Raw genomic sequence first — 27952 nt, forward strand, 5'->3', positions numbered from 1 at the left:
ACAGCTCTTGCTTCTGGAATGCACCATGGCTTCTATGTGTCTTTCTCTGATGCTGAAACCACAGGCCTGAGCCCTACATGGCAGGCAGCATCCACCCCTATCAGTGTGCACTTTGCCCTCGGCCACTTCATATTGCTGCTCAGTGAGCTTCATGAGGCATGTTTTTCCTTTGTCACCAGGCTTTATTGCAGTCACTGGCTTTGGCTGTGCTTCTCCCAGGCTAGCTCCCCTTTTCCAGCTTGTCACTCCTGCTCATCAGTCGGGGACTCCAGCACCTCATGACCTTCCAGTCTCCATCCCACACCCTCCACATCTGCTGCCAGGCTCCTTCCCCTCAGTTCCTCCCCACTGACATTTCATGTTTGCAAGAGGGGAGGGTTCAGAGGCTGCAGGTTGACCAGGTAGACGAAAACCTATAGGCTGCTGAGCCAGCATTGGGGCAGGGAGCGGTGTGCTGGGGAGAAACTGGGACTGAGCCCAACACCTTTGGGGTGGTAGAGTCACCCTAATCATATATTCCCTTCCCAATCATATTCTCTGGCCATGTTCTAAAGCTCTCTAACCAGGTCATGAGAGAAGCAGGACCCTCGCAACCCTCAGTCCCTGGAACAGCCCTGAGACCTTGATGTGGCCACTGCAGGACATCAGGCCCATCCCTCCATATTAAGGAACAGCCTCCCCACAGTGAGCAGCAAGTAACGGAGAAGTCTGACATAGGAAGCTTTATTTATAAACCTCACACGGACACAGGACCAAGGCTGGCTGTGTGGTCAGGGGGAGAGGACAGGCTGAAGGTGAGACATGTGCTCGAGCTTGGCAGTCCTGTCCTCAAGGTGGACTTTCCAGCTGCTTCCAGGCTGCCATCCAGTGTCCTCCTGCCCAGCAGCCCCATCAGCCACCTGCGCCTGCCTTGCGGGGAGGAAGGAGAGGGCCCAGTCCATGCCCTCGCTTGCCCTTCAGGCCTTTGACAAAAGAGGGTTGACATTTTTGTAGTTCGTTTTAGAGCTTTCTAGATATTAAAACCACAAGGATTTTATAATTGCCTGATATGGTCATCAGGTAAAATAAAGGACTTTGGGGGAAAAAAAATCTCATTTCTGATCCTTTCAAATATCTGACAGATGCCATCAATAAGCATTAAGGTATAAAAATACTGTGTTTATATATAAAACAGCAACAAAGAACTGCATTTCTAAAGCAAATGTACTGTGCCAGAGGAGACTACAAATGTATTCATAATCCTGGCATTACTTGCCACTGTTCTCAAGGAAATACTTTAAATAATTTAAATAAGAGTCACAGGATATTTATCGTTTGGGAATTTGAGAGTGTGGAACAGCATTCCAGCACTTCACCAGCACATCTGGTTAGTCTTGGATCACTTCCCCTGAAGCCAGCTCATGGTCAGTTCATTTGGTTTAAAAAGGAGCTTGTATTTTGCGGAAGAAAGTACAAAACAAGCCGTAAGAATACCAGTAAAAAGTTCTCAGTCAGCGCCATCACAAAAGACAATACAAAAATGAAAGTGCTCAAACTGAAGGAGCAGTAAACTCGCCCAGAACATAGAAAAGCTTTAAATATAATCTTACTATATATATACATAAACTGGTTGGAAGAACTCTAGAAAATTTGCTCTGTAATTTCAGTGAAGCATCCGTGACAACGAGCCCACCCATTTCCCTTGGTCCGCTGAGGCTCTGGCCTAAGTTCCCACTCTCAAGAGGCATGAAGATCGGAAGGGAGCGTCATCTTACTTTCACTGACTAGTGCTCGCTCGTCTGTCAGGGAAGCTGCCTTTTCGCCCCTGTTCCCATTTCAGCCAGTGGAGTGAAGAAGCGGTCTTCGGATTGCAGAGCGTGGCAGCAGGAACACCACTGGCTGGAGCAATTCCTTGCTTGGGATGCCTGGGGGGGGAACCCTCGGCCACTTCATATTGCTAACTTAGGACTATAGGGACAGCCAGGCCAATGTGTCTGCAGGGAACTAGCTCTGGGAGACAGCAGCCTGCTGGACCACAGCCACAGGCAAAGGCTTACAGGCCATGCCACGATGTCCTCTAAGGTGAGGATGTAAAGGAACATGTCACTGTTGATCCTGCTGAGCTGAAGCATCTGTTATGCTCCGCTGGGCCACGGACAGTGACACTCCCCACCTTCCCAGGCCAGGTTTTGGGCAAAGGAATGGCACCAAAAGGGAAGCTTGGGGCAAGCAGTGAGCTGGAGCCAGCTGGCAGCTGAGTGCCTATAATGGCCACAGCCTGTGGGCCTGGGCTGGGGACAAGGAGCTAAAACTGAGTGGGAAGTCACTTTCTTATCCTCAGCCAGCTTGCTTTTGCTGTCACTAGACCAGCCGTGTCCACGGCAGTGTCAGCTGTCCCAGCCAGGCCAGGGCTATCCTCTCTGCCTCCTTTGGCCCCTTTTTCTTGTCCCTCTGCCCTGAGTTGGTACACAGTTTGGTTTTGGAAAACCAAAACTTCACTGGGAACTTTTTCTGGCTTTCATTCTCTTCAAATTGATCTGCAGAGGCCCAAGAGGATAGCAGGCCATGACCTAAAATCCAGCGACAGAAATGCAGGTCTTGGGGGACTGCATAGACAGGCTCCTCTGGGTCAGGCCACTCGATGGGCAGGCAGGGAGGGGGCCTCCTGCAGCAAACCAAACATCTTCTTTACAGTATTTAGCCCTGCTTTAACTCTGACCCTTTCTGAAAAAAATTTAATATAGTAGACTTGCAAGTTTTAAGGTTTTTTCCTGCTGGTTCTGGCAAACCTTTCATTAGGCAAAATGAATTCTTTTTCTTCAAGTACATCCAGGGTCAACAATGAAGTTGGACTTAACATTGGTCCAGAATGCCATTCTCTAACATCCCGGGTCAGCCACTCAGCAAGTCTGGACATGTGAGCATCTGTCAGCACCACGGGCACAGTCTCCTTAGTGACTGGGCTTCTGCAGGCCCCCAGGATGGGCTTCCTTAGGGACTAGTTCACTTGCTTTCTAGATAATGGCTTAAATAAATAAATAAGACATTTGTTAACATAGTTCTCTATTTATAGCTTATCTAAAATGCTACCAGTGGTGGCCTCTGTTTTTCAACAGGCTTAAAAACAATGTTCTTTGTGTATAAATTTGTTGACTGCTTCTGGAAGATTCTTAAATGGATACTGTATCTTCACAGTTCATCTGCAGAAAAATAACCAATGCGTAGTTTCAAGAATTAGGGGGAAACTGTAGTAGTTTCCTCTTTAAAAAAAAAAAAAGTGATGTGACACTTGCTGTTGAAGGAGACCTGTCTCTGGTCTGAGAGACTTGGTCTGTACTGACTGTGAGAGACAGCCACACTGCATGGAAGGCATGAGTTAAGAGAAAGAACTAACTTGCCAGGTAAGTTGTCAGTTGGTTAATTTGTTCTCTAGAACTTGAGAAGTTAAAAAAAGAACACTAAAAACTTGCAGCAACAACTGTATACATGAAGAGGACACAGATGGGGACACCTTACCCACAGAAATGGCTCAGAGAGGCCTCTGGGTGTCGCAGCGTGGCTAGCCTGCAAGATTAAGTTCAAGAAGTATTGCCGTCCAGGATGCTCTATGTCTCCATTATATTCAGTCTCTTTCACAAAACAGTATTTAAAGGAGAATGGGACATTTCCACTTTACTCCCAGCCATTGTCTTTGATCATGTGGGCAAGCTCAATAATAAATTTTCCTTCCTTATATTTCTGACTGCTCTCAAAGGCATGTTCCTTGGGGAAAAAGCAGAGAGAGAAGGTTTCAGGACAGGATCTACTTCAGTTTTCAACTTCTCCACACTCTTGGCAAAGAGAATAAATCTCTTATATCATCTGCACTCAGATGTTCCCTGAGCCAAGTGCTGACCCTGTGCCGGGGAGTCTGCCTCTGTGACAAGTCCATGGGGGGCACGCAGGTCCTCCTTGTGCTTGCAGGGCAATGTTCTATATTTACTGGGGCTGGGGACAAACTCTGGTTGACTTTGCCTGGCATGCTTTGCTTCCCTCCCCGCCCAGGACTAGGGATTGAACCCAGGGCCTTTGCACTAAAGCTGTATTCCCAACCCTTTCTAATCTTTATTTTTAGGGTCTTGCTAAATTGCCCAGGATGGGCTTGAACTTGCAATCCTCGTGCCCAGGCCCACAGGGTGCTGGGATTATATTTGTGTGCCAACACACTCAGCTTGCCTAGCTTGATTTGAAGCCTTGGGTTCTGTCCTCAGCACACAAACAGATCGTTTACTGATTGTCTAGAATGTGTGGGGCAAATCAGGAGACAAGAAGAGTCACATTAAGTTCAGCGAGATAATGGAAAAAACAGGTCAAAGCAGAGAGTCGGCTTCTTTGGGGGGCTATGACTATAGACACTCCTCTTCATTTTGCCACATCAAGGGTGTGGCTTGATGCCAGGTGCTGAAGACACATGACTAGGGCAAGTCATATTTGGTAGACCCGGGAGAGACGGTTTAGTGGGGACAGGTGCACCAAGAGATGTACTTGGTACAGAGGCCATGAAGGGAAGGCAGGGCGCTGGGAAGAGGGGCCACAGAGATGGTACAGAGCTAAACAGGTAGAGGCTCTGGGGACCCCTGAAGGTTCTACAGAGCTTTGCTCTGTGCTGGGGATTGTGTTCTCTCACAGCCCATAGGGAATCCAGGAGACCAGAGATGATCAGGAATTCAAGCAAGAAGGGCACAGGCAGCCTCCACCTGAGGAACTCCAAAGCCAGGAGATGCCTTCCAAAAAGGAGGGTGCCAAGGCAGGCATCTCAAATGCCACTGTCAGGGTACATTATCTACAAGGTGACCAGGTGGCATCTTCTAGGACAGAAGCTAAGCAGAGGCAGATGTCTGGAAACTGCCCACACGAAGTGGTCAAAACTATGCCAGGCAGCTGTGGCCCAGAACAGGAAACTCAGCAGACACCCAGGTGCTGGACAGTGGCAGGAACAGAGACTGAGCACCTTGCTGGCCTCTGCAGTGCAGGCAAGAGGCCTCAGGGAATCTTGTGTGAGGCCATGCTTGCAGAGTTGGGGGCAGAAGGGCCATGAGGGGCTAGCTTATTATCTTTGAGAGAGAAGGAGGTGACAGATGAAGGCTGGAGATGACAACATCTAGCTCAAGGTATGGGGAGAAAGCAAGACCTCCAGAGAAGAGACTGTGGGCTGGGGGTGGCCCTCTGACTCCAACCCCAGCAGTTTCTGCTGCCCAGTGTGGGTATAGAGCCATCCACTTGGGTTGGGCTCAGAGCAGCTCTGTCACCAGTCACATGCAGCACACACGGTGGGCCCTGGGTCTGCACTATCCCTAACAGGTTTCTAAAGAAACTAGTGGAAAATGTCATTTTTTACTGTGATGCCATCTATTCTGCTGCAGAAGTATGTGTGACTCCTCTGCATCTGGCTGTGTGTGTACAGCTTGTTGTTAGAGAGGCTGGTACTCACGTATTTCCACCCGAGCGTGGTCTTACAGTTCTCACAGTAGATGTCCGCGACTGCATGCAAGCCGGTGAGAAGGACCCTCTCCTCGGCAGGGCCACAGCCCACGTTCACCCTGTAGGGACACGGGGTGACTGTGTTAGATATCCCCATTCCTGGCCCTACTGCTGGCTTCTCCCACACTGGCCCAGTACTTTTCATTAAAAGACCACCAAAGTTAGGGAGGGCTCCTAAGAGAGGACCCTGCACCTCTCAGCTCCCCTACTACTGCAGGCCACCGCCTGTATGGAGAGGGAACAACTCTTGCGGGGGCAGGATACTGGGAGTCAAACCCAAGGCCTCCCATAGGCTAGGTGTATACTCTGCCACCGAGCTCCAGTCCTGGCCTAGGAATAACTTTTTATTACCCGAGGAGGATGTCAACGCAGAACAGGCTGGCGGGCTAAATGCTCAGAGAAAACCACCCTTTCAGAAACTCCAGAGCAGGGTCAGACAAGGGCACTGACTGCAGGTGGAACTTCTCTACATATTCCAGCTCTGACTAATTGAACAGGTGGACAGACGCCATCTGCCCAGACCCCAGGCCACAGCTGGATAGAGTAGGAGCAGCAAGTACTCACACGGAGTTGAAGAGGTAGGCTCGTCCCTGGCTGCCCTGAAACGACTGCAAAGAAGAAGCAGCAGGTGTTAGAAGAGTGGTGGTGGCCAGCGCCCAGGGACAGCTCTGTGTCTAAACCCAGGACGAGGTGAGGGTGTGGGCACCTGCACCAGAGGCTACTGCTTTTACAGGTTCCCTTAGCTCCTCCAGAACAGGTGACAAAAGAGCAAATGTGATGTTCCTCCAAACTCCACTACTAATGGTAATGGTCACCAAATACCACGAGATGCTTTAGGGTCTACACTGATTCAGGAAGTGGCTCAGGCTGTTGCTTCAGCATTCTGTAAATGATTAAAATTATGGCACCTCTAGCTTTCAATTTGATTTTTTGAGACAGGCTAAGTAGAACTTGTGAGCCTCCTGCCTCAGCCTCCCACACAGCTGAGATTACAGGTATGTGCCACTGCACCTGGTTTTTTTTCCCCAAGAGACAGGGTCTGAACTACTGGCCTAGAACTACTAGACTCAAGCAATTCTTTTGCCTTGGCCTGGACACCACCAGTGTCAATATATGTTATTTCAATGTCTGATTATAAACAATAATTTTTAAATTAAAAAAGCAGAGCCTCCAGTTGACTCTTGATATCACCTGAGAATGAAATCAACCTTTGCTTCAAGCACTGAGCTTTTTTTCTGCCTTGCTTGGTGCTAGTTGCTGTTTTTGTCTTTGATTCTTGTTTGTGGCAGTGGAGACTGAAGTTTGGCCTTACAATGCTAACCACATGCTCTACCACTGAGCCACACTCCTATTGCATCCTTGTTCTGATTTTAAAACACAGGTTTTAGACTTAAAAAGGGGTAGTCCGTCAGGTGGCTTTCTAGGATTACAGAATATTATTCTATGTTGAATTTTATTGTCTCATAGACCTTCATATATTCTTATCAGCCATCAGTTTTCTAGATTGTATTTCTTAATTCTTTCACCTCTTCAAATCCTCAGGTTTTCACCGGGGTTTGGATTAGTGGCAGGAACAGCTCTATGATTCAGTCTCAAACCTCAGTCTCCCCAGAGCACAGGGCAACCAGTGTCTAAAATAGGGCCAGGAAATAAAATGACTTAGGCTTACTGAGCTTTTAGGGCCCTGTTCCAACTAGTCTGCCATAGCAAACAGTGGCTCTAGATGACTGGAAACAGGTGAGCATACTTGTGATCCAATAAAAGCAAAGAGAAGCAGGTAAGGTGCCAGGTTACTGCACACATGGCTCACGGAGGCCATTTGAGCAACTAGATCTGCAGACAAGAAAGGGCGCCCTTGGACAAGGGGATTCCTTGCTAGTGACAAAGGCGGACTCAGAAGCTAGAAAATCCCTATGAGGAAGGAGCCCCCAGCTTCAAGTATATTGTAATCTGCTCCAGTGTTTTGGCTGGGCAAGTGATGCCCATCTGTAAACCCAGCTACTTGATTTAAAGTTGGAAGCCAGCTTGGGCAACGAGTAAGACCCTGTCACCAAAAGGGCTGCGGACACAGCTCAGCACTGGAGAAAAACATCCTTTTAGTGTTCTCATGAAGTCCTCCAATTGGAATAATGAGATAAGGGAGGGAAGAGAGTTCCCTATTTTCATTGTCTTCCATACCAGTACTAATGCAAGGTCTGACACTTGTTGGCAGCCTGGGTGTTTGCAGAGTTTAGGGCTTGGTATCTCTTCAATCTGCAATGCTCACCTAGTGTCACAATGGATAACAGTTTCTTGCCACTCCCTTCCTAGCTGGCTTCTGCTCTTGATGTAAAGTTAAAAACAGTTAATGGCATTGGGGTTCTTTGAAGGAAGCATCTTAAATTGCTTATGGTTCCCCTAATGATGAATATACTCAGAATTCTCAACAATAATGGTGTCTAACTTTGACAAGTGAAAAGTCATGCCAAGAGCAGGTGTCATGGCCGTGTTATCACTGAGATGCTTTGGAAAACAAGGTGCCTGAGAAGCTTTCCTAGTTTCTTGAACCTTCTAGAGAGGGAAAGGAGCCAGAGGCCACAAGACAGCAGAAACTGGCCTCACAGTTTTTATTTCAGATGACAGAAATGAGACAACCTCTTACTACTGAAAAGACACGTAGATGAATGTTCTTCTAGTTGAGTTAAAAAAAGAAGCTAAAGAAGAGATTCATGAAAGATAAATTCTGAGGGGCTGGGGATTTAGCTCAGCGGCATAAGGGCCTGCCTTGCAAGCAGGCAGTCGTGAGTTTGGTACCGATAAAAACGAAAAAGACAAAAAAAAGAAAGATAAATTCTGACAGGACTTTCAAATGGTTTGGGAGAACGGGCAAGGGGTCAGGGAGATGCTAAGTCAAGTCAGGGATGAGCCAGGGGTCACTTGCCCTCTGGGACTGGTGAGGACTGTGGTTTCCAGAGTGACTGATAACATGTCCATTACATTTTGACTGTTCTAACGGTTCCACATGGCTGAGTGTAAACATCACATACTGCTAACAGACAAAGAGGTTCTTTATTCACATCTTCAAGGCTGTTCGTGGCCCTGTACACAGAAACAACCTAGAGCGTCACACAGGCTTCCTTGCCTGGTGGCCATGCCTTGTGGATAGTTTTGTTTCTTTTCTTTTGATGTTAGGGAGGTTTTCTACTACCAAGTTATTCCCCTCAGCTTTTTTCTGAGCCGCCTCTTTTGTGCACGTGTGTGCGCGTGTGTGTGGTATTGGGGTTTGAACCCAGGGGTCCTCTAACACTAAGCTATAATCATAGCCCTTTTGGTTCTTAATTTTGAGGTAGACTAAGTCCCTACATTTTAGACTCAAACTTGTGATACTCCTGTCTCAGCATCTCTCAGTGCAGGTATTAACAGGTTTGCACCACCATGCCTGATTTTCTTAACTCTTCTGAGTTTTAAAATAAGTTATTGGGCTGTAGGTGTGTAGTTCAATGAATTGCATAGTATATGTGAAGCCCGTGGTTTAATCCTCAACACTGCAAAAGCAGGACTTTGTCAATTCTTATTAAACTACTTCTACAGATTTTCTTTTGCTTCTTGAATGTTCTCTCACTGCTCTGATGAATCACAGACTCATCTTGTTCTTTATGATTTACAGGAGTCCTCGTTGCCAGCCTTGTGGCATCCATGCCAAAATCATCACCAAGACTCAGCCCAGCCATACTGATACATAAACTTTTCAGGAAGTCTATGACAGTTAAGCATTCATCTACTAAGCAGGAACCACAAAGGCAAAGAATCATTGCATGAAGTGCATGCCAGTTTCAGGACACAAACCACTTGCCTTAGAGATCAGCTCATCGTGATTGGCCAGGTGGGCTCTGCAGTGGATACAGCTGTATGTTCGGTGACAGCTTGGCAGATAAGCTTGGAAAGTTTTGGACTTGGTCATCTTCACCATGTCTGCTGCACGTTCCTCACTCAGCTCAGGGCTGACGCTGGAAGAGCTGCGGCTCTGCCAGACTCTGTGACAAAAGAAACACTGGAGAATGCACACAAGAGCCGTTGTTGTCTGGGACAGCGTGTGGCACTATCCACACAGCTGGGATGAGAGGAAATTTTACAACCTGTCAACAAATCAGACAAAGCTGTGAGTTACAGAAAATGAAACACATTATCCACTACTGGCCCAATTATTTAAATACAGGATGACCAAAAAGCTGCATATTTTTGTTAATTTTTATAACAGGAAATATAAAAACAAAAATTTCATCAAATTTATTCAACGAACTGAAATGACACTTGCCAGAGAGACACTTGGGACAATCAGGTTTAGAAACACGTGCAGCCAGAGTGCTGCTCGCAGTAAACTGTGAAGTGTTAAGGAAGTATATCGAGGGCATATGTTGTGAAGAATGGGAAAAGGGACAGGACTAGAAATTAAAAATCTAACTGTCTTTGGTTTTGTCTTTATTTTTTCTGGTGCTGGGGATGGAACCCATGGCCTTGTGCATGCTAAGGACATAGCACACCACTGAACTGCATCCTAGTTCCATTTAAAGTTAGAATACTAGATCTGCTCGTTGTTAACCATTCCACATTCAGTTAGATGCAGCAAAAAGACTACTTTTACATCCAATGTGTTGAGAAAAAGTGTTTGATTAAATTCATCTTATACCACATTTGCTTTAGGAGACAGGAAAGAAAAGGAGCAGCTGGATTCATCCCAAATGCTAGCATAGTGACTTGACGTGCTAGCACTGTTCTATGTGTGAGGGACGCAGGATTAATTAATCTTTATCAGTCCAGAAATAAACTTTAAAAAAATACCAACTCAGATACAGGCGAATAATCTATAGTCAAAAAGTGCCTACACTATTAGGTGAGGGACAGCATAGTATTTTCAACAAACTGGGGAAACCAGATATCCACACCCAAAAGAATAAAGCTGGTCTCTCATCTAAAACCATATACAAAAATTAATTCAAAATGGATCAAATACCTAAATGTGAAAGCTAAAACTATAAAATCTTAGAAGAAAACAGAGAACAAAGCCTTACAGAAGCTAGAGTAGGCTATGATTCCTTGTATGTAACACAAAAATCATAGACAGCAAAGAAAAAAATTGATAAATAGAACTTCATGGAAATTTAAAATACTTGTCCTTCAAAGGACTCTGCAACAGGATGTTATGGAAGAAAATATTTTTAAATATACCTGATACACTGTCAACATTCAGAACATATAAATTTCAGTCAAGCAACACACACACACACACACACACACACACACACACACACACCTTGCTGTATGTCTAGCTATGTGGTCCAAGCTGGCCTCAAACTTGCAGCAATCCTCCTGCCTCAGGTTCCCAAGTATTAAAATTATAGGCAAGCCACCCAGCCAAACCTTATTAAAAATGGACAAAGGACTTAATGTTTCTACAAAGATATGTAAAACTGCACACTTAAAACTGGTCACAATGCTAAGTATCAACTATCTAACATATTTGAAAAGGATTACTTTTTTATTATTTTTGAAAAGAATCTTTACATATTTAACATAGCATTAAAAGAACAAAAGCAGAAGAATCCATCGCTGATCCCGCCAACCCTGCCCCGGCATGGGAGCTGGCTTCTCTCTCTTTCCAGCAGCCCAGCTGTGGCTGTACTCTCAAGTCAGGCATCCTGCAGGAAAGGTGAGCACACAGGATTTTTAGAGCAAACAGTTGAAAGAGATTTCCCCCAAATTCAAGAGCACAGGAAAGGGCATGAACTGTAAACTTTCAGGTAGCTTTGGCCCAGGAGCCTGCTCCACCTGCTCCTTGGTAGACCGCATCACTGTGGTACACCTCATCACTTCTCTTCTACGCCCTTCCCTGGATTGATACCTTCAATACAGTCCTGGATCCTCCTCAAGGCCCCAGCCCCTCCATCTGTGCAGCCAGTTCTACTCTCTGCCCAGATACTCTCACACTGGAAAGTCACCCGTTAAAATCCGTGATCCATTTATGAATGGGTAAATGGGTGAGCTGCCGACAGACACAAATCTCCCAGATGCCTGCTGCCAAGTGTGGAACTGGGATCAGGTTTCTGCTGGGCCACAGTGCCCTCACCTGAGAAGCCACCTAGTTTAGACCTGGTGTTTCACTCTGGGACTGTCTTAACAACTGGGCAATGAGTGCGGCCCTCCCTGACTCTGCTGTGTGATTTTTCTGCTGATGCACGGCCAAGTTGTCCCATGGGACAGGTGACTGGGCTCCTTCTTCTGGTGTCCACGAAGATTCCCACCAGTGTGCCACATGCAGCTACTGGTGGCTCATGGACATGCAGTGGCTCCCACATTGTTCCACTGCATGGCCATGGACAGTACCCCTTCCTGGGACACGGATATTCACACTCCGAAACATTGGTGACAAAGATATTCCGCAGGCAGTAGCTGAGTGCCTGCTAATCTTCCTCACTGACAACTCAACATGATTAAAGTTGTAAATTTTTGCTGCCTTGGGCTGGGGATTTAGCTCAGTGGCATAAGTGCCTGCCTTGCAAGCAGGCAGTCGTGAGTTCGATCCCCAGTACCGATAAAAAGGAAAAAGACAAAAAATAAAATAAAATAAAAAATAAAAAATTTTTGCTGCCTGGCAGGTAGAAGACAGCATCTCACTGTAGTTTTAATTTGCCATTCTTGCAAGTGCACAGGTGTCATCCTGTATGATGCTCCTTTCCAAAGTGTTTGTTCCTTTTTTTGTTAACTGCTGATCCTTTCCTTATTGCTTTGTAGCATGGCATCCAAAGCACACGTGTAACAACACAGCTGCATATTTACAGGCACTGCTATGATGGAGCAGAGGATCCCGCCTCTTGGCAGAGGTGCTGTGGGAGAAATTATGATTGAGGATCACCCCTTGCTCCCTAGAGCAGAAGCTAGAGCCCTGAAAGCCTCTGACACCTGAATATCATTACTTAAAAAATTAATTACAGGTCTGCCCTCATGGCCTGACCTGGCACAGCTGCAGGGCTGCACTGCACAGTGCCTGTCCCTAGAGCCTGGGTGGACACTCTCAACCATGGCCTTGCACAAAGCACAGGCCACATACAAGGAGGGCTGCACAGGTCCCGAGGGCAGCTTCCCTGAGCACAGTAGGATGCTGTCATCCCAACCCAGGCTGTCAGCTATGTGATATGAACTTCATGAAGCGTGTTTCTTGTCCAGTGTGTGGATACGTATGTATGTCATACACATGCACATGTGTGCATGCACTCATTAGCAGTTTTCAAGTTCCTCAAGCCTGATACTCAAATGAAATCTATCAACATGCTGCTTACCATAGTTTAGATTTTAAAAGATAAATGCTAAATGAAAATAAAAAGATGGCTTAAGATTTCATAAAAACTTCTATCTGTAAAACTGCTATTCCAAGCCAGGGGTTTAGCTCAGCAGTGTGACTGCTTGGCAAACTTGAGGTCATGAGTTCAATCCCCGGCACAAAAAAAAAAAAAAGAAGAAAAGAAAAGAAAAGAAAAGAAAGAAAAAGAAAAAGAAAACTGCTATGCCATAAATTTGGACCAACTCTGCCACTAAGAAGTACTAAAGATGCTAGGGGCTGGGATTTAGCTCAGCGGCATAAGCACCTGCCTTGCAAGCACGTGGTCGTGAGTTCAATCCCCGGTACCAATTAAAAAAAGAGGAAAAAAAAAAAGAAAAGAGAAGTACTAAAAATGCTGACAAAATGAAAGGACACTTCATTCACGACTGCTGTACCAGGTTTTGAACCTTAGTAGCAGTGAACTACATCTCCATGTGCTGCTGCTTTGTTGTTGCTGTTGTTGTTGTTGTTGTTATTGTTGTTTTGACACAAGGTCATGCTATTAGGCCAGGCTGGCCTTGAGCTTATGAGCCTCTGCTTCAGCCTCTCAAGTGCTGGGCTCACAGGTACATCCCATCCTACCTAAATCCCCAGCTGGCCTTACACTGAAACTTGCCTCAGCCTCCCAAGTAGCCGGGATTACAGGAGTGTACCTGTTTAGGATATCACCTTAAAGGCATCGGGATGCTGAGCAGACAAGGAGGAAGGAGCACCACCTTCTAGAACAGCAGTACCCATGGAGTCAAGCATGGCTGTGGCTTCTGACCTGAAAGCGTCTGCCCACATCCAGCAAACCTGAGTTTCTGTTTACAAATCTGAAGCCAGCACGATGCAGAGTATGATGAGTATCCCTGCCCCACAAAGAGTAAGCTTAAGATGGCCTCATATGGATTCACAGCTGAAATTCCCATCTTGAGGGGTTATGAATTCACAATAGATGAATTTTATTTAAAATGGCTTTAGGCTGAGTTGCTCAACATACGTGGTAAAAACACCCACAAACTTAGTCTGAAAGAAATATCTGTATACCATACCTAAGAAATCCCCACAAATAGGCATGGTGGTACACACCAATAATTCTAACACCCTAGGAAGCTGAGACAGGAGGGTTCTGCTCAGGCTGGGCAATTCAGAGAGACTCTGTCTCAAAATAACTAAAAAGAGCTCAGGACAGCGCTCAGCACAAAAAAACCTGGGTTAAATCCCTTAGCAGTACAAAGAGAAAATAAAACAGACAGAAAAGAAGAAAACAGAAAGAAAGGGTGAGCACTAAAGGAAGAAAGCTTGTAAGAATAGGTAGAGATAAACAGCAGGAACAGACTCATGAAGACTCTGCCTTCAAGCTCTGGATGCAGGGAGGAAAGGCCTTGGCTCACTTTTTTTTTTCATGGAGATAAATGATAGGGTTGAACATAAAGGGTATAGCAAGTGAGAGAAAATATCACTGCAGATCTGGGGTAAAATAGAAGTAGAACTTTTAGAAATAAACACCATTAAGCAACAGATTTAACAGCAACAAGACACAGATGGAAAATTATTAGTGAACCAGAGGTAAGTTAAGAGTAACTAATGATTGAGGATTTTTCCAGAACTGAAGAGAGGAATCTATAGATTTAAAATGTCTAACATCCTAAGGATAGATAAAAAATAAAGTTAGACAATAATGAAACGGCAGAACACCAGAGAAAATTTTTTAAAAAGTCTTAAACATGGGAGGAAAAATTACCTAGCCAACAGAACAACTTGCTAAGTAAACAACAGAATACAGAAAGTTAATAACTACTATTCCAGAATTCATATACTGTGAGAACACCTTTTCAGAATTGGGCAAAATGGTATTCTCAGGCAAGGATCACTAAAGGAAGTTCAAGAATGTACCACACACACATGTAGTGATCAAAATATATGTTTAAATTTGTAAAAGTTTATTATAATAAGACTCATTCCCACTAATCCCCTTCAAAACTCTTTCTCACTTTGAATACCTTACTCTATTTTTCTTGCCACTTTTTAAAAGATTTATACACAATTTAAAGATTAATTAATTTTGAGAGGGTCTCACTCTGCAGTCCATAGCTGGCCTTGAACTCACTATGTAGCCCAGGCTGGCCTTGAACTTGTAGCAGTCCCGCCTCAGCCTCCTGAGTGCTGGACTTACAAGCTTGTATCACCACATCCAGCTTACTTGCCACTTTCTGAAGCAGTTCTGGAAGAGCTCTTTCATGTGACGTGTGATCAAAAATACAGTGAGCAGGCCTACCAAGCACCATGCAATGGAAAAGTATAAAGTACAAACATTATGGTTTGTCTTCATCCACCTTACTCACTGGACCCAGCACGGTGTGACTTCCGACTCTTTGCCAAAGTCTTAACTAAGGAGGACGGAAGGTAAATGGTTAGAATGGACTCAGGACTTCAAGCAGCACTAGCATAACTGAAGACAAGAAAGAATTCCAGAGCTGCTCCAGGAAGTGGCCAGAACAATGGCATATGCTTGTTTGGAGTATTCTGAAGGGGATTATGGCAATGTGCCTTTACTGTAATAAGAAGGAAGAGGGGGAGGCAGCGGGGCAGGGGGTGGGGAAGGCATTCCACGAGCACTAAGGGGTGAGAGAATTTCCTGATCTGCTAAGAGATGTCTACAAAACCACATCACACTTTATGGTAAAAGGAAACATTCTTTCTGACATCAGGAATAAAATCAGGATGTCTTTTACATCAACACCTTTATTCAATACTGTACTTAAGTCCTAGCCAGCTCAGTAAGACAAGAAAAAGAAATCTGGCAAAAAGATTATAAGGGAAATGTACTCTCACATCATTCAAAGTGCCTAAGAAAGAATCCAAAGACCTTTACAGAGTATATTATAAAACTTTGAGGACATTAATAAATAAAAAACACAAACATTCAGGCATGGTGATGCACACCCATAATCCTGGCACTAGGGAGGCTTCTGCAGGAGGATCACTGCAAGTTTGAGGCCAGGATGGGCTATATAGTGAGTTCTAGGCCAGCCTGAACTATACAGGGAGACCGTCGTCTCAAAAAATCAAACCAAACCAAACCAAAACAAAATAAAAACTGGAGAGGTCAAGATTGAAAGGTATTGTCAAGATATCTATATCTATATATATATATATACATATATATATATATTTTTTTTGAGACAGGGCTTCACTATGCAGTTCATGCTAGCCTTGAATTTACTTTGTAGCCCAGGCTGGTCTCAGACACACAGTGGTTCTCCTGCCTGTGGCCTCCCAAGTGCTGGGATTACAGGTGTGTACCACCATGCCCAGCCACAAATTGTTTTAAATTAAATAAAGCCCAAATCAACAATCAGCAATGAGTGTGCACGTGTGTGTAAGAAGAAAGATAAACAAAGGCATTTTTTCCCATAGTGCTATAGATTGAACCTAGTGTCTTATACATACTAGGTAAGCATTCTACCACTGAGCTACACCCTCAGCCCAGACTTGACTCTAAAACTTACTGTACAAATGTCAAAAGGCCAAACTGTTAAGCAACTCTTGAACCAGAACAGCATGGGAGGTGCACAGTGCCTCTACAGTGCCTCTATCATTTTCCATGAGGGTCACACGGACAGTGAAGAGCAGGTGCAGGGCAGAATGGCTAGTCAGTGCTGCATGGAAGAGAGCCCAGTAACAGGTGCATGGGTGACATCAGAGTGCAGAGATGGTTTTGCAGCTTAGATGCAAAAGTATAGGATTTCCAAGAAATAGGGAGGACCAGTCCTGCAAGGGATCTGCAGGAAATGAAAACTCATACTGTAAACAAAAACTGATAGTTGGCTACATTTCTCAACAGAGGGAACACAGCAAGACAAAGGTCTGTACAAGGTATATACGCACACATTCCTATCTTCTAAAATGAAGATTCTTTCCTAAATAGCCCTCACAACCATGTGTTAAGAACTCCTGAAAAAGAGCCAGGTGGTGGCACAGTCAGGAGGCTGAAACGTGAGGATCACTGTGAGTTCAAGGCCAGCCTAAAGTGAGCTGAAGGCCAGCCTGAACTTCGTAGCAAGATCCTGTCTCAAAAAGACAAAAACAAACAAATAAACAGAAAGAACTCCCAAAGAAATCAGATTACACTGCATGTTTCCAATTAGTGATTCCCCAAAATCTCACTCTTTTCCCCACAATAGGCTATTAAATCATGCCATGCCAATCCTGAATTTTTTTCCTTGGGTTTCTTCAGATTCAAGGGCAAGACTGCACATGTAGCCTCAAAACTTTACATTTGATTAGATTTTATTTGCCTTGAGTTACTGCATACTTTATAGATTGGAATTCAGGTACTCCCCCCTTGTTTTTTTTTTTTTTTTTTTTTTGGTCTTTTTTGGGAGAGGATCTCACTATGCAGTTAGGATGGCCTTGAGCTCACTTTGTCACCCAGGTAGGTCTCCAACCACAATTCTCCTGCCTCAGCTTCCCAAGTGCTGGGATTGCAGGCATGCACCACCATCTCCAGCCAGGATTTTTTTCTTATTAATTGTGGTTTAAAAAAAAAATCACTTAACATGAGAGCTAGCCTCTTAACAAATTTTTTTTGTGTGTCTTTTTCCTTTTTATCGGTACCAGGGATTGAACTCACGACAGCCTGCTTGCAAGGCAGGCGCTTATACCACTGAGCTAAATCCCCAGCCCCCCTCTTAACAAATTTTAAGCACATGGTATGTTGTGTAAGTATGATGCTGTACAGCAGATCTCCACAGCTTATTCCTGTTACTGAAATTTTATCCCTTTTAGTAAATTCCCATCTTTCCCAGTCTCTGACAACCATCATTCTAGTCTTTGATTCTGTGAATTTGACTTCTCTAGGGAACTCATAAGTGGAATCATGCAGTTATCTGTTTGGCTTATTTCACTTACCCTAATGTCTATAAGGTACATTCATGTTACTGTTCAATGCAAACGAGCAAACTTTTTTTTTTAAGGCTAACTAGCATTCCATAAGATAAATATGGTACAGTTGCCTTCCATATCTGTGGGTTCCACATCTACAGGTTCAGTAATAGCAGACTGGACATATTGCATTACAAGGGTAGTTTCAGTTCCAAGTTTCAAAAAACTAAACTTGAATTTGCCACATGCTCAGTAATAAGCCAAATCCATTCAAATGAAGTAATGTGTGAACAATATACTGTAGTAGGTATTATATATAATCTAGAAATAATTTAAAGTGTAAGGAAGCATGTTGGCAGCATGCATCAGACCCTGGACTTGACCCCCAGGACTGCTGAAAAAAAGAGAAGAAAAACATGTTTGTAATAGAATGTATTCATAGGATAGATGGAAATGATGCACCAAGCTACATGAGAGACTGATGCATATGGGACTCTGTGGTCCTGGGGGGGTCTTGGAACCAACACCCCCCATTACTGAGTAATGACTCTGTATTACACATAAGACATATAAGCCAGTGAGCTTTCAAGTGACAATTTGCCAAGAATGTTCTACTTATTCTAAATTTTAAATTGGTATAAATGTCTAACTGCAGATCATCTTCTCCAAGTAACCACAGCTCCAGGACAGGGCAGGGCTCATGCTCCCCTGGTCCCACCCCCACACCAGTGCCACCCGTGCTCGTGCAGTCCCCAGCACACATCTCTCATCCCTTCATCAGAGACACTCAGAACCTGAGGCCCTTTGCTTGGCGTGACAGCCAGGGCAGAAGAAGCAACAGCCTTGGGGATGGAGGGGTGATAAAGCCTAGAAGGATTTTAAGTTGCTGATGAATTCACAGATACTCATTTTATTAATCTTTATTATCATGTGTTTAATATCATAATCTTATCATAAGGAAATAGTGATAATCAAATCCAGGGCCCTGCCCACGACTGGCAAGCACTCTACCACTAAGCTATACCTGGCCTTTATAGTACTTTTAAAAAGATGGCGAAAGGATATACTATTAAGTCAAAAATGAGTCTCCTACCAGATGTGATGGGCAACTTGGGAGACTGAGACAAGATCACAAGTCAGAGGCCAGACTGGGCAATTCAGTGAAACCTTGGCTTAAATTTTTTAAAAAGGCCTGCAGCTCCAGCTCAGTGCTTGGAGAATGCTTGTCAAGCATGTTCAATCCCCAGGGAGGAGAGTTAAAGAGGAAGGGAGGGAAGGAGAGAGAGATGCAGGAAGGCGAGAGCGCCTCCCACCTCAGGGGGGGGGCACCAACCCGGTCCACAGGCCAGGCAGTCAGCGGTTCCTCTTGATACTCAGGAACTTTCTAACCACACATGACCATTTGCTGCTTCCAAACACAGCATACTTTGCTTAAATAACACTATTTTGTGGTTATAAGAATCTTTCACTAAAACTAAAATTTGAAAGTTCTTAGGTAGCTTTATGAAACCCAAGTAGTAGAAAAATTCACTGCTTAGTGCTCTGGCCCATAAAAGGGCTTAAATGTTTGAGGAACAAAAAGTGACAGGAGAGTCTCTCACAAAGAAACAATGAAAAAGTAAACAGTAAAAGATGCTATTATATTAGAGAAGTGGCTGCTAAGCATCAGTAAGCTTGTTTAAAACATGAATGGCTAGAGCGTGGTGGTGCACAACTGTAGCTGCAGCTACCCAAGAGGCTGAGGCAGGAAGATCACTTAAGCTTAGATATTTGAGGCCAGCCTGAGCAGTACAAGATCCTGGGCTTCTGTGAGTGCAGGGCATCACTACAAGTTCATCAAGACCTGCACATCCCTGAGTCAAGGATCACAATCTCCGAACAGCAGTGCACAAACCAGAGCCTCCACCGGCCCATCTGGGGAGTGCCAGCACTAAGGCCTGAGGTCCAGGAGACTCTAGGAAGGGTTTTTCTCTATATGGGTACAAGGTCCTCAGCTTGCTGGTCAGTCTGAATCCAGAGATTAAATCTGAGGCCCCCTTGGAGTAATAAGAATCTTGCATAGACAGGCATGTGTGCACACCGTATAGTGTGCAAACTCTCAGGCCACCTAAGAAACTGGCATTGCTGCCAGCTGGTCTGTGCCCATATGAGACTACGAGGTTCCAAATGTCCAGGTAGAAGTGCCAGTCAGCTTCTCATGAAATAGCTGGCCCACCTGCCCTGAGAAGCAACATGCTGGGAGAGGTTAGTAAAGACCCTAGAGGTCACCCTTTAAGTACAAGTGTGAGGGACAGGAAATAGCACACTCCTGTCACAAAGGACCAGTGATGACCAGCCTCTAGTCCCCACCCTGTGTTGCCCCAGGAGCCCCTGTGCTGTAATTTTCCACCATTCCCCATTTGTTCCTGACAACTGCTCTCCAAGCACAAAGGACACTATCCCAGGGGCAACAGCGAGGACAAGGCCAGGTGTTTGTTTCACGTATTTCTTTTCCATTCTTGGTTGTGCCCATAGCAAGGTGACAAGCACCTTGAGGTGACCACATCCTCAAAGCCCAGCTCCTCTCATCCCCACCTTTTCTGAGTCTCAGCCTCCTTCCCTGGAACAGAGGTGACACTATTCACTTAGACTGGGGGGAGGGGGGACACCAAGTTAGTCAAACTGCTCAGCAAAAGGCCATGCACAGTAATCACAAGAGGTCACCACAATCACAAGAAAGCCTTCAACTCCTGACCCGAAGAGGCTCACTGCTTCCTGGGTATCTCACACTCACCCTATCTGTAGGTCTTCACTGGCAGGCCCTGCCCTCTAGGAGTCGGAGCCCAAGAGCCCGCCTGGGTTCCAGCATCCAAGGCCCCTCCTTGCCATGACCTCTAAGGCAGAGTGATGATTCACTGTGTCTCATGCAAATTTAAATTTCAGGCTATCTCAGTCCTGACCAGCATCCTTTTACCAGCACTCAAAGAGGACCTGACATAACTCAGAGTTTGTTTATTTATTTATTTATTATTTTGATAGTACTAACGTTTGACCTGGGGCCTTTGCACTAGGGCCAGCCTTTTTTTTGGTGGGGTGGTGGGCATGATCTCACTAAGTCGCTAAGTTGCCCAGGCTGGGCTAGAACTTTAGATCTTCCAGTCTTGACTTTTCAGAATGCTAGGGCTACAGAGGTGTGTCACCTTGCTTGGCTTAGCTTTTAAATTAGACATTGGCTAGTGCACTGGGTAAATCAGGGCTAAGTTTTCAAGCAACCAATGTATGAATGGGCTTTTAATAAGCTCTACTGATGAATCGGGAACCACTTTAAATCACTGATCAGCAAACACTAGACAATGCAAGCGAATCGTTTCTACTGCAAGACACTGTGAGCCCCTGAGTCTGGACAGCACCTGTAGTAATGTGGGGTAAGGTTTTGTTATTGTTGGGGCTGGGGATTTAGCTCAGCGGCATAAGCGCCTGCCTTGCAAGCAGGCAGTCGTGAGTTCGATCCCTGGTACCGAAAAAGACAAAAAAAAAAAGGTTTTGTTATTGTTATTTTTTTGGTGTTACTGAGAATTGAACTCATGACCTCATGCTTGCCAAGCAGGCGCTTATGCCACTGAGCTAAATCCCTGGGCCATGGGGTAAGGTTTTCAAGCAAAACAATTTTCTAGTTTCTAGAAGTTTCTCCTAAAATATAAAGCACATAAAACTATTTTAAGAGACTGTGAATCAGGCCCATGTCCATATGGTGCAGTTACCACACTTCTAAAGACAGAAACACTGAGAAATAAAAACCAAACCCCAGCAGCTTTTGACACTTAATGGATGCAGGCTCTCCTTTGTCTGAGCTGAGCCTCTCCACCCCAACACGCAGGCCCCTGGCAGCCCTATGGCTTTCTCATCTTCCCCTGCAGCCAAGGTGGGCCCTTCCTTCCTAACCTCTTCACCCCTAGAACCTTTTGGGTTGTAACAAGATGAAAAGAGGCTACCACAGAAGCACCTCAGTGTCACAGGCTGCAAAGACAGACCAGAACCAAAGTGTCCACTGGACTTGGACAGTAAGCTGCTGGTGTGCCTGGTGGACAGAGTTCTAGGAAGCAGGGGACAAAAATATTGCCCAAACCATGCAAAGTATGCGTACTTCTCAGGCTCCTAGAGGGACTCAGCACTCCCTAGAAGGCACAACACAGTAAGCCATGGTGTCTGTACGCACGGTTGTCATCCTGGCACTAGAGCAACTGAGACAGGAGGACTGCAGGTTAAAGGCCAATGTGGGCTACACAGCAAGATCCTGTCTCAAAACTAAAAGGACGGAAGGAAGGAGAAGGGAAACGAAAGGGCCCCAGGCAGCCTACATACACTGGGGACGTTAGTCCCATCTTCCTAGGGAGAAAGAGGCGACCCCAGAGTTGAGTGTGGAGTGACAAGAGGCCTTTCTCCTTCCTTCAGGGCTACCTCATTCCAACAGCTCTCCAGCCCCCAGGTAAAAAGGAGGCTCCCTGCTGGCCATACCGCTCTAGCATTCACTTGTAAGGTACTATCCTAGGGATTAAAAAGGTAAAAAGACCACTGCCATAGCAGAGAAGGAACTACAGAAGAAACTGCCAGTTCAAGGTAAAGAACGGTAGCTCCCAAAGAGCCTAAAGGCCAGCACTGGCATTATTCTAAGTTGCGCGGAATCACAGGAAGTAACAGGTGAACCCAAGGGAATCCATACCTCTACCGCCCAGTGATCCAGACACTTCCGCCCTCCAGACCCACACATCCATGTCCATCTCTCCCCCAACTACGCTCAATTCCTGCATCCTCCACCTCCCACAAGACTACTGATAATCTGTCTACAATTTAGCCTTTTCTTTTTCTTTTTTACCAGTTCAGTTCTGATTCCAATTTTAGCCTTTCTTTCATTCTCTCCTTTCCTTTTTTTTCTTTCTTGTTTGTTTTATTTTTTAAACAGGGTCTCACCATGTAGCTCAAGCTGGTCTTGAACTTGTGGCAATCCTCTTGCCTCTGTGTCCTGAGTGCTGAGGTTATAGGCATCTATCACTGCCCTTAGCTTCAATGTTTCTTTTGGAAGAATTTGCAACATATATCTATTTCTACATTAGGAACAATGTTTCCCACAGCTATAGTCCTAGCCTAGTTTCCTTGCAAACATCAAGAAGAGGGAGGATGCAGGAAAAACCCAAAATGTTCCCCCAGAAAACTGAAGTGAAAGAAAAAAGGCTGGGAATTTAAAGCTATTTTATTTAATCACTTGCTAAATAAAGTACAAACATTCAGAGACCTTTCTTATGGCAAGGGAAAATTCAAAGATACAAAGGGAAACCAAAAAGAGTCTCAGTACTCAGGGGAGCTATCCAAGTGTGTCAGAAGGCAGGTGATATTTGGCAGGATGCTATCACTGGAAACAAAGTGGGGGAGGGGCGGCTTTTACTCTGTGAGGGGCTTCCCAGAGTTTGATTCACATATTGTTGTTCCTAGGTCTTTGAATCAATCTCTGTTAGCTAATGTGTAAGATGGTAGTAATATGCAATTCACAGGGTGGTCCAGAGATTCACAAAATATTGGAGAGAAGTAATTCTCAGTCAAGTTTAAATTCTTGCCAAGTGGCACATGATAGCAGCATGCTGTCATTGTCACAGGATGGTTAGCAAACTCAACACCTCACAGACCCTTGGCCCTGGTCCCAAGACCTTGCAAGTGCCTGGAGGTGGCTAAATAATGGCAGGATGGGGGCTCTTAACTCTTTCCTGGGTGACAACAGCTGGTTAGCTCTACAATTTTCATTTTATCATCAGCTGCAGATGGGTTTTCAGAAGAATTCCAGTGTCTCTGTCATAGGAGAACATCCCTGAGCTGGCAGAATTGATTTTCCTTGATTTTTTTCTGAATGCATCTTACCCTGACCTCCCAGGAATCCTTAGCTCTCCATGTCTTGGTCATTCAGAACTTTCTCCAATTATCACTCATCAAAATTCTCCCACCTGGAAAGGTAACTCAGTGGCAGAGCACATGTATAAGGAACATTCTGGGCTCAATTCCTAGCATCAAGAAGAAAAAGAAAATTCCCTAGAGTCCTTAGAGATTATCAGATCTAATGACTCTGACACAAACAAACCTAATATATCTCTTTAATAAAGAGTATCAGAGAATAGTTTTAAAATAAGAGACCTAGGGCCAGGGATATAGCTCAGTGGTACAGCATCTGCCTGGCAAATGCACAGTTCTGAGTTTGATCCCTGGTACCAACAACTACAACCACCATAAAATAAAGAGACCTGGACCAGGGGTATGGCTCAGAGCTGGTGTGCATTACCTACAATTCATGAGCTGGGTGCACTGTAAATCAATCGACTAATCAATCACAACAGAATAAAGCAGGAGGACTTTTTTCTTTTTTTGTGGTAAAGACAGGTAAGAATCGATGGATGTTGAAAGTACACTGGCTTAGGGGCCAGGGGTTTAGCTCAGTGGCATAAGCGCCTGCCTGGCAAGCACACGGTCATGAGTTCGATCCCCGGTACCAAGCAGAAAAAAAGAAAAGTTTTGGGGCTGGGGATTTAGCTCCAAAACTTAATAACGATAAACACACACACACACACACACACACACACACACACACACACACACGAAAGTACACTGGCTTCAGCATAAAGAAACAGCTTTAGCAACTTCAGTGCTTCACACTAGAAAACAAGCCAGCCATTGTGGCACACCTGTATGTAATTCCAGCTACTGAACAGGCTGAGACAAGGGAATAGTCACTCAGAGCCCAGCCTGGACAATTTGGCAAGACTCAGCTTCAAAACAAAAAAACTAAACACAAAAGGGCTGGGGATGTAGCTCAATGCAAGGGCCCTGGGTTCAATCCCCAGCCCTCCCTCTCCAAATCAAACCAAATGAAACAAACCAAAAACGTAAACACTATTTTTAAGACTGGTAACTAAGATCATTCAAGTATTTTTGTATGTGTGTCAAGTAAAGGCCAGACCCTGCTATGTATCTGTGGTAAGGCAGCAAGGGCTTTGGTCTGGTCCTTTAAGCAGAAGGCATTCTAACCACATGGGTCACAAGGTGAAGGGGAACAAGGGTCTAGAGGATCCTGAATATCAGCATTCCTCAAACATGCCACCTTTGTCCCCCAAGAGCCCACAGTAAGGATGGGGGACTAGCATGCATCTGTAAAACTCGGTGGCACCCTGGATGAGCTTGGCAAACATCTGTTACACCTATTAAGAACACAACAGGGGCCAAAGGGTATGGTATACACGTGAGCGTGAGCGGTTAGAGCAGCTTGCTCAGGTGAAGCGCCTACAAAGGTTACCTGAAAGAAATAATCCTGACTTGGCTGCCTGGGAAGGAGTGAGGGGCTGGTGTGGAAAGAATAACATTCTTGGCCAAGTCACAGCAGGTTACTGTGGGTACATTTTATACAGAAAAAGAAAGGCAACTGAACTGAAAGGGCTGGGATGGGAAAAACTGTTGTCTTTCATGTCTAGCATCTATCCAAAATAAGAACTTCAGATTTGAATTCTACCTAGAACTGAGGACAGAATTTGGACATCAAAGAGGTCAATCCTAAACAGCCATAAGGTTGGGGATCTTACTAGGTTCCTGAAGCTCAGATTTTTGCAATGTCTGCTTTAGTGAACTCTAATGGCACAAGTGGTAAACAATGAAGCCAGCTCACTGTAGTCACGACCCTCATGTGAGCAACTTGAAAATAGGTCCCCTGTTAATAAACAGTCCTTTACTGGTGACATCTTTTGTCCTTATTTCCCTCCCCAATCGCATTTCTTTCTTTGGAGGGAAAAAGCTATCACTGAACGCCCACTTCATTTTCTGTAAATCTTTCTATGGTGGGCTGTGGGCGGCAGCAGGCAGGGAGGACGACAGAAGAAAGGGGTGTGAAAAAGGTCTGGCTCCGCGATCTGTTCCCAAAGGGAGTGTGCCCACTATCAACACAACGAAAAACACCAAAACTAAACAGTCTGCGGATCCGCCGCGCTCGCACCCCCGCCGCGCGGAGGCCAACAGGTGCCTGCGGGCCCCGCAGCCCCGCAGCCCGGGGTCGCCGCCCAGAGCCCGCCCGCGCGGCTGTCGCGGCCGCTCGTACTCACCGCCGTCGGCGGTCCGCGCCCCAACCCGCAGCGCCCATCCGGCCCGGGCCTCAGTCGGCGCGGGCTCCGCTCTCAGGCGGCCCTGGAGCGGCTCGGGGCGCGTTGCGGCCGTTGGCGCCTCGGCAGGGTGCGAGGCATCCTCCCGCCACCGCCCCGCGGGCCGCCTGCCCTTTGTTTTGGAGCCGCGGCCCGGCCCAGTTGCCGTCAGTGGCCTCGGAACGCGGCAGCGGCCAATCAGCGCGTCTCTCCGCCCCTTCCCCGCCCCCGCCCCGCCCTTATCGCGCGCACCCGCCCCGCGCGCTCCGCGCCACAGGCCCGGCTCGCTCCCACCAGGCCGGGTGGGGCTGGGTGCACGTGCCGCGGGGCGCGCCACACTCCCATTGGCTGGCCGGTAGGGCGCGGCCTCGGAGCCAGCCTGTGAAGGCCGAGGTACCGGGGACGGGGCCGCGCGCCGGGCTGGGCGCGGGGCGGGCTCAGCGAGGAGTACCGCACGCAGGCGCAGGTTGGCCCGGAGACGGCGCTCTGCCAGGCCAGCCTGCCTCTCCTGTGTAGGGGGCGTCTGCGCCCCAGGAACCGCTCGGGTTCTAGACTCGGGACGTGTGGCGAGCGCAGGACGTGCTGGACTTGAACCGGCAGGGCTTGTGGGGGAGGCGCTCAGTGTCCCGGCACAGTGTGTGTCCACCCTGTAAGCGCTGGCGGGCGCGTTCCCAGGGCGCCGGCGAAAGGGCGCGGTTCCCCAGAGTGCGGGGTCGTCCTCACGGTCCCACCTCGACCACCCTCTCGGGACCCTCGAAGCCACTCTGCGACCCACTTACACGTGAGAACCTTCAGCTCTGCACCTGGACCCTACCTCTGCTCCAGAGCCCCAAATCCGACCAGCAGGAGCCCACTGGGCAGCCCACGGCCTCCCCTGCATGCCTCAGTTGTCATTTACATTGCACAATTTAAAAACTCACTGTTGAGGTCACAATGTATATAACATTTTTATACATGCTAGCGTCCTCAGGGTGTTGCAATGCATTGTATTTGTGAAGGTCTCTGTGTAGCTGGCTGCACACCTGAGTCATTATTTAGATTAGGGCTGATAGCCTGTTACACAATCGTCATTTCTTTTTTTTTTTTTTTTTTTTTTTTTTTTTGGTATTTTTCGTTTTTATCGGTACCAGGGATCAAACTCACGACTGCCTGCTTGCAAGGCAGGCGCTTATGCCGCTGAGCTAAATTCCCAGCCCCACAATCGTCATTTCTTTAGCGATTCTTCCTACTGTTCCCCAATTCTCTGCTTCCACAAACCTTTCTCCCTCCTCATCTACTTCTCCCTATTTCCCTTTTTTTACTCCCATCTCCACTCCACTGGAGACTGAGACCATGAGTCCTGAAACGCTGAACTACATCCTCAGAGTGTTTTGTTTGGTTTTTAGTTGTTTTGTTTTTTTGAGACATGTAGCATTCCAGACTGGCCTTCAATTTACAACAATCCTCTTGCCTCAGCCTTTGGAGTGCTGGGATTACAGGTATGGGTCATTGCCCAGCTATTGTTTTGTTTTGTTTCTGATACATGGTGTCATTAATTGCCCAAGCTGGCCTCAAACCTTGGAATACACTGGGTTAGGCTGCTTCCATTCTGTTAAATGTTAAGCTATTTATATATACATGTTTTTCCTATTGCAAATATCTTTTCTCAGCCTGTCCTCCGTTGGAAATAAATCCTAATTTTGATGTCAATCAAAGCGTGTGTGTGTGTGTGTGTGTGTGTGTGTGTGTGTGCGTGTGCGTGATTTTTTTTCCTGTGGTGCTTGAATGGCCTGGCACTTGCTAGGAACTGTTCTGCCACTGAGCTGCGCCCCAGTCTACTATATAGGTTTATGTCCTGCTTTTTGAAAGGCATTTCTTCATGTAGTCTTTAACATATTTTTTGGTGAGTGCATATTTTATTTTATTTTATTTTTTGTCTTTTTCGTTTTTATCGGTCCCAGGGATCGAACTCACGACTGCCTGCTTGCAAGGCAGGCGCTTATGCCGCTGAGCTAAATCCCCAGCCCCGGTGAGTGCATATTAAAATTAACATGCATAACTAGCTGGTTACGTGTAGTGGTTTGGACACTTAGATTTCTGTCCTATTTCT

The 27952-nt window shown here is 46.0% G+C and overlaps 2 protein-coding genes across 3 annotated transcripts in view; one reads left to right on the forward strand and one right to left on the reverse strand.

Moving 5' to 3' along the window:
- Ppil2 (peptidylprolyl isomerase like 2) overlaps positions 1-3714 on the forward strand; it is a 26686-nt gene extending 22972 nt beyond the window's left edge. The window contains exon 21 of the mRNA XM_003478398.5: positions 555-3714. The gene's annotated coding sequence lies outside the window, so the exon portion shown is untranslated. The remainder of the gene's footprint in view (positions 1-554) is intronic.
- Positions 708-26044, reverse strand: Ypel1 (yippee like 1). 2 transcript variants are annotated; one of them, XR_010039769.1, is made up of 6 exons: positions 25828-26044; positions 9332-9614; positions 6064-6107; positions 5450-5558; positions 3496-3741; positions 708-3004 (listed from the first exon to the last, which is right to left on the reverse strand). XR_010039769.1 is itself a non-coding variant. In XM_003478399.5 (5 exons), the coding sequence occupies exons 2-5, from the start codon at positions 9446-9448 to the stop codon at positions 3652-3654; spliced, it is 360 nt and encodes a 119-aa protein (XP_003478447.1). In that variant the 5' UTR covers positions 9449-9614; positions 25828-26044; the 3' UTR covers positions 708-3651. The 2 variants fall into 2 exon arrangements, 1 of the variants encoding a protein (XP_003478447.1); XM_003478399.5 differs by having other exon boundaries at positions 708-3741.
- Between the last annotated feature and the right edge of the window lie 1908 nt (positions 26045-27952).

Source organism: Cavia porcellus, unplaced genomic scaffold (genome assembly GCF_034190915.1).
Source record: "Cavia porcellus strain 051 isolate PalLab524CR breed Dunkin Hartley unplaced genomic scaffold, mCavPor4.1 scaffold_16, whole genome shotgun sequence".
In the NCBI taxonomy this organism is placed as follows: Eukaryota; Metazoa; Chordata; class Mammalia; order Rodentia; family Caviidae; genus Cavia; species Cavia porcellus.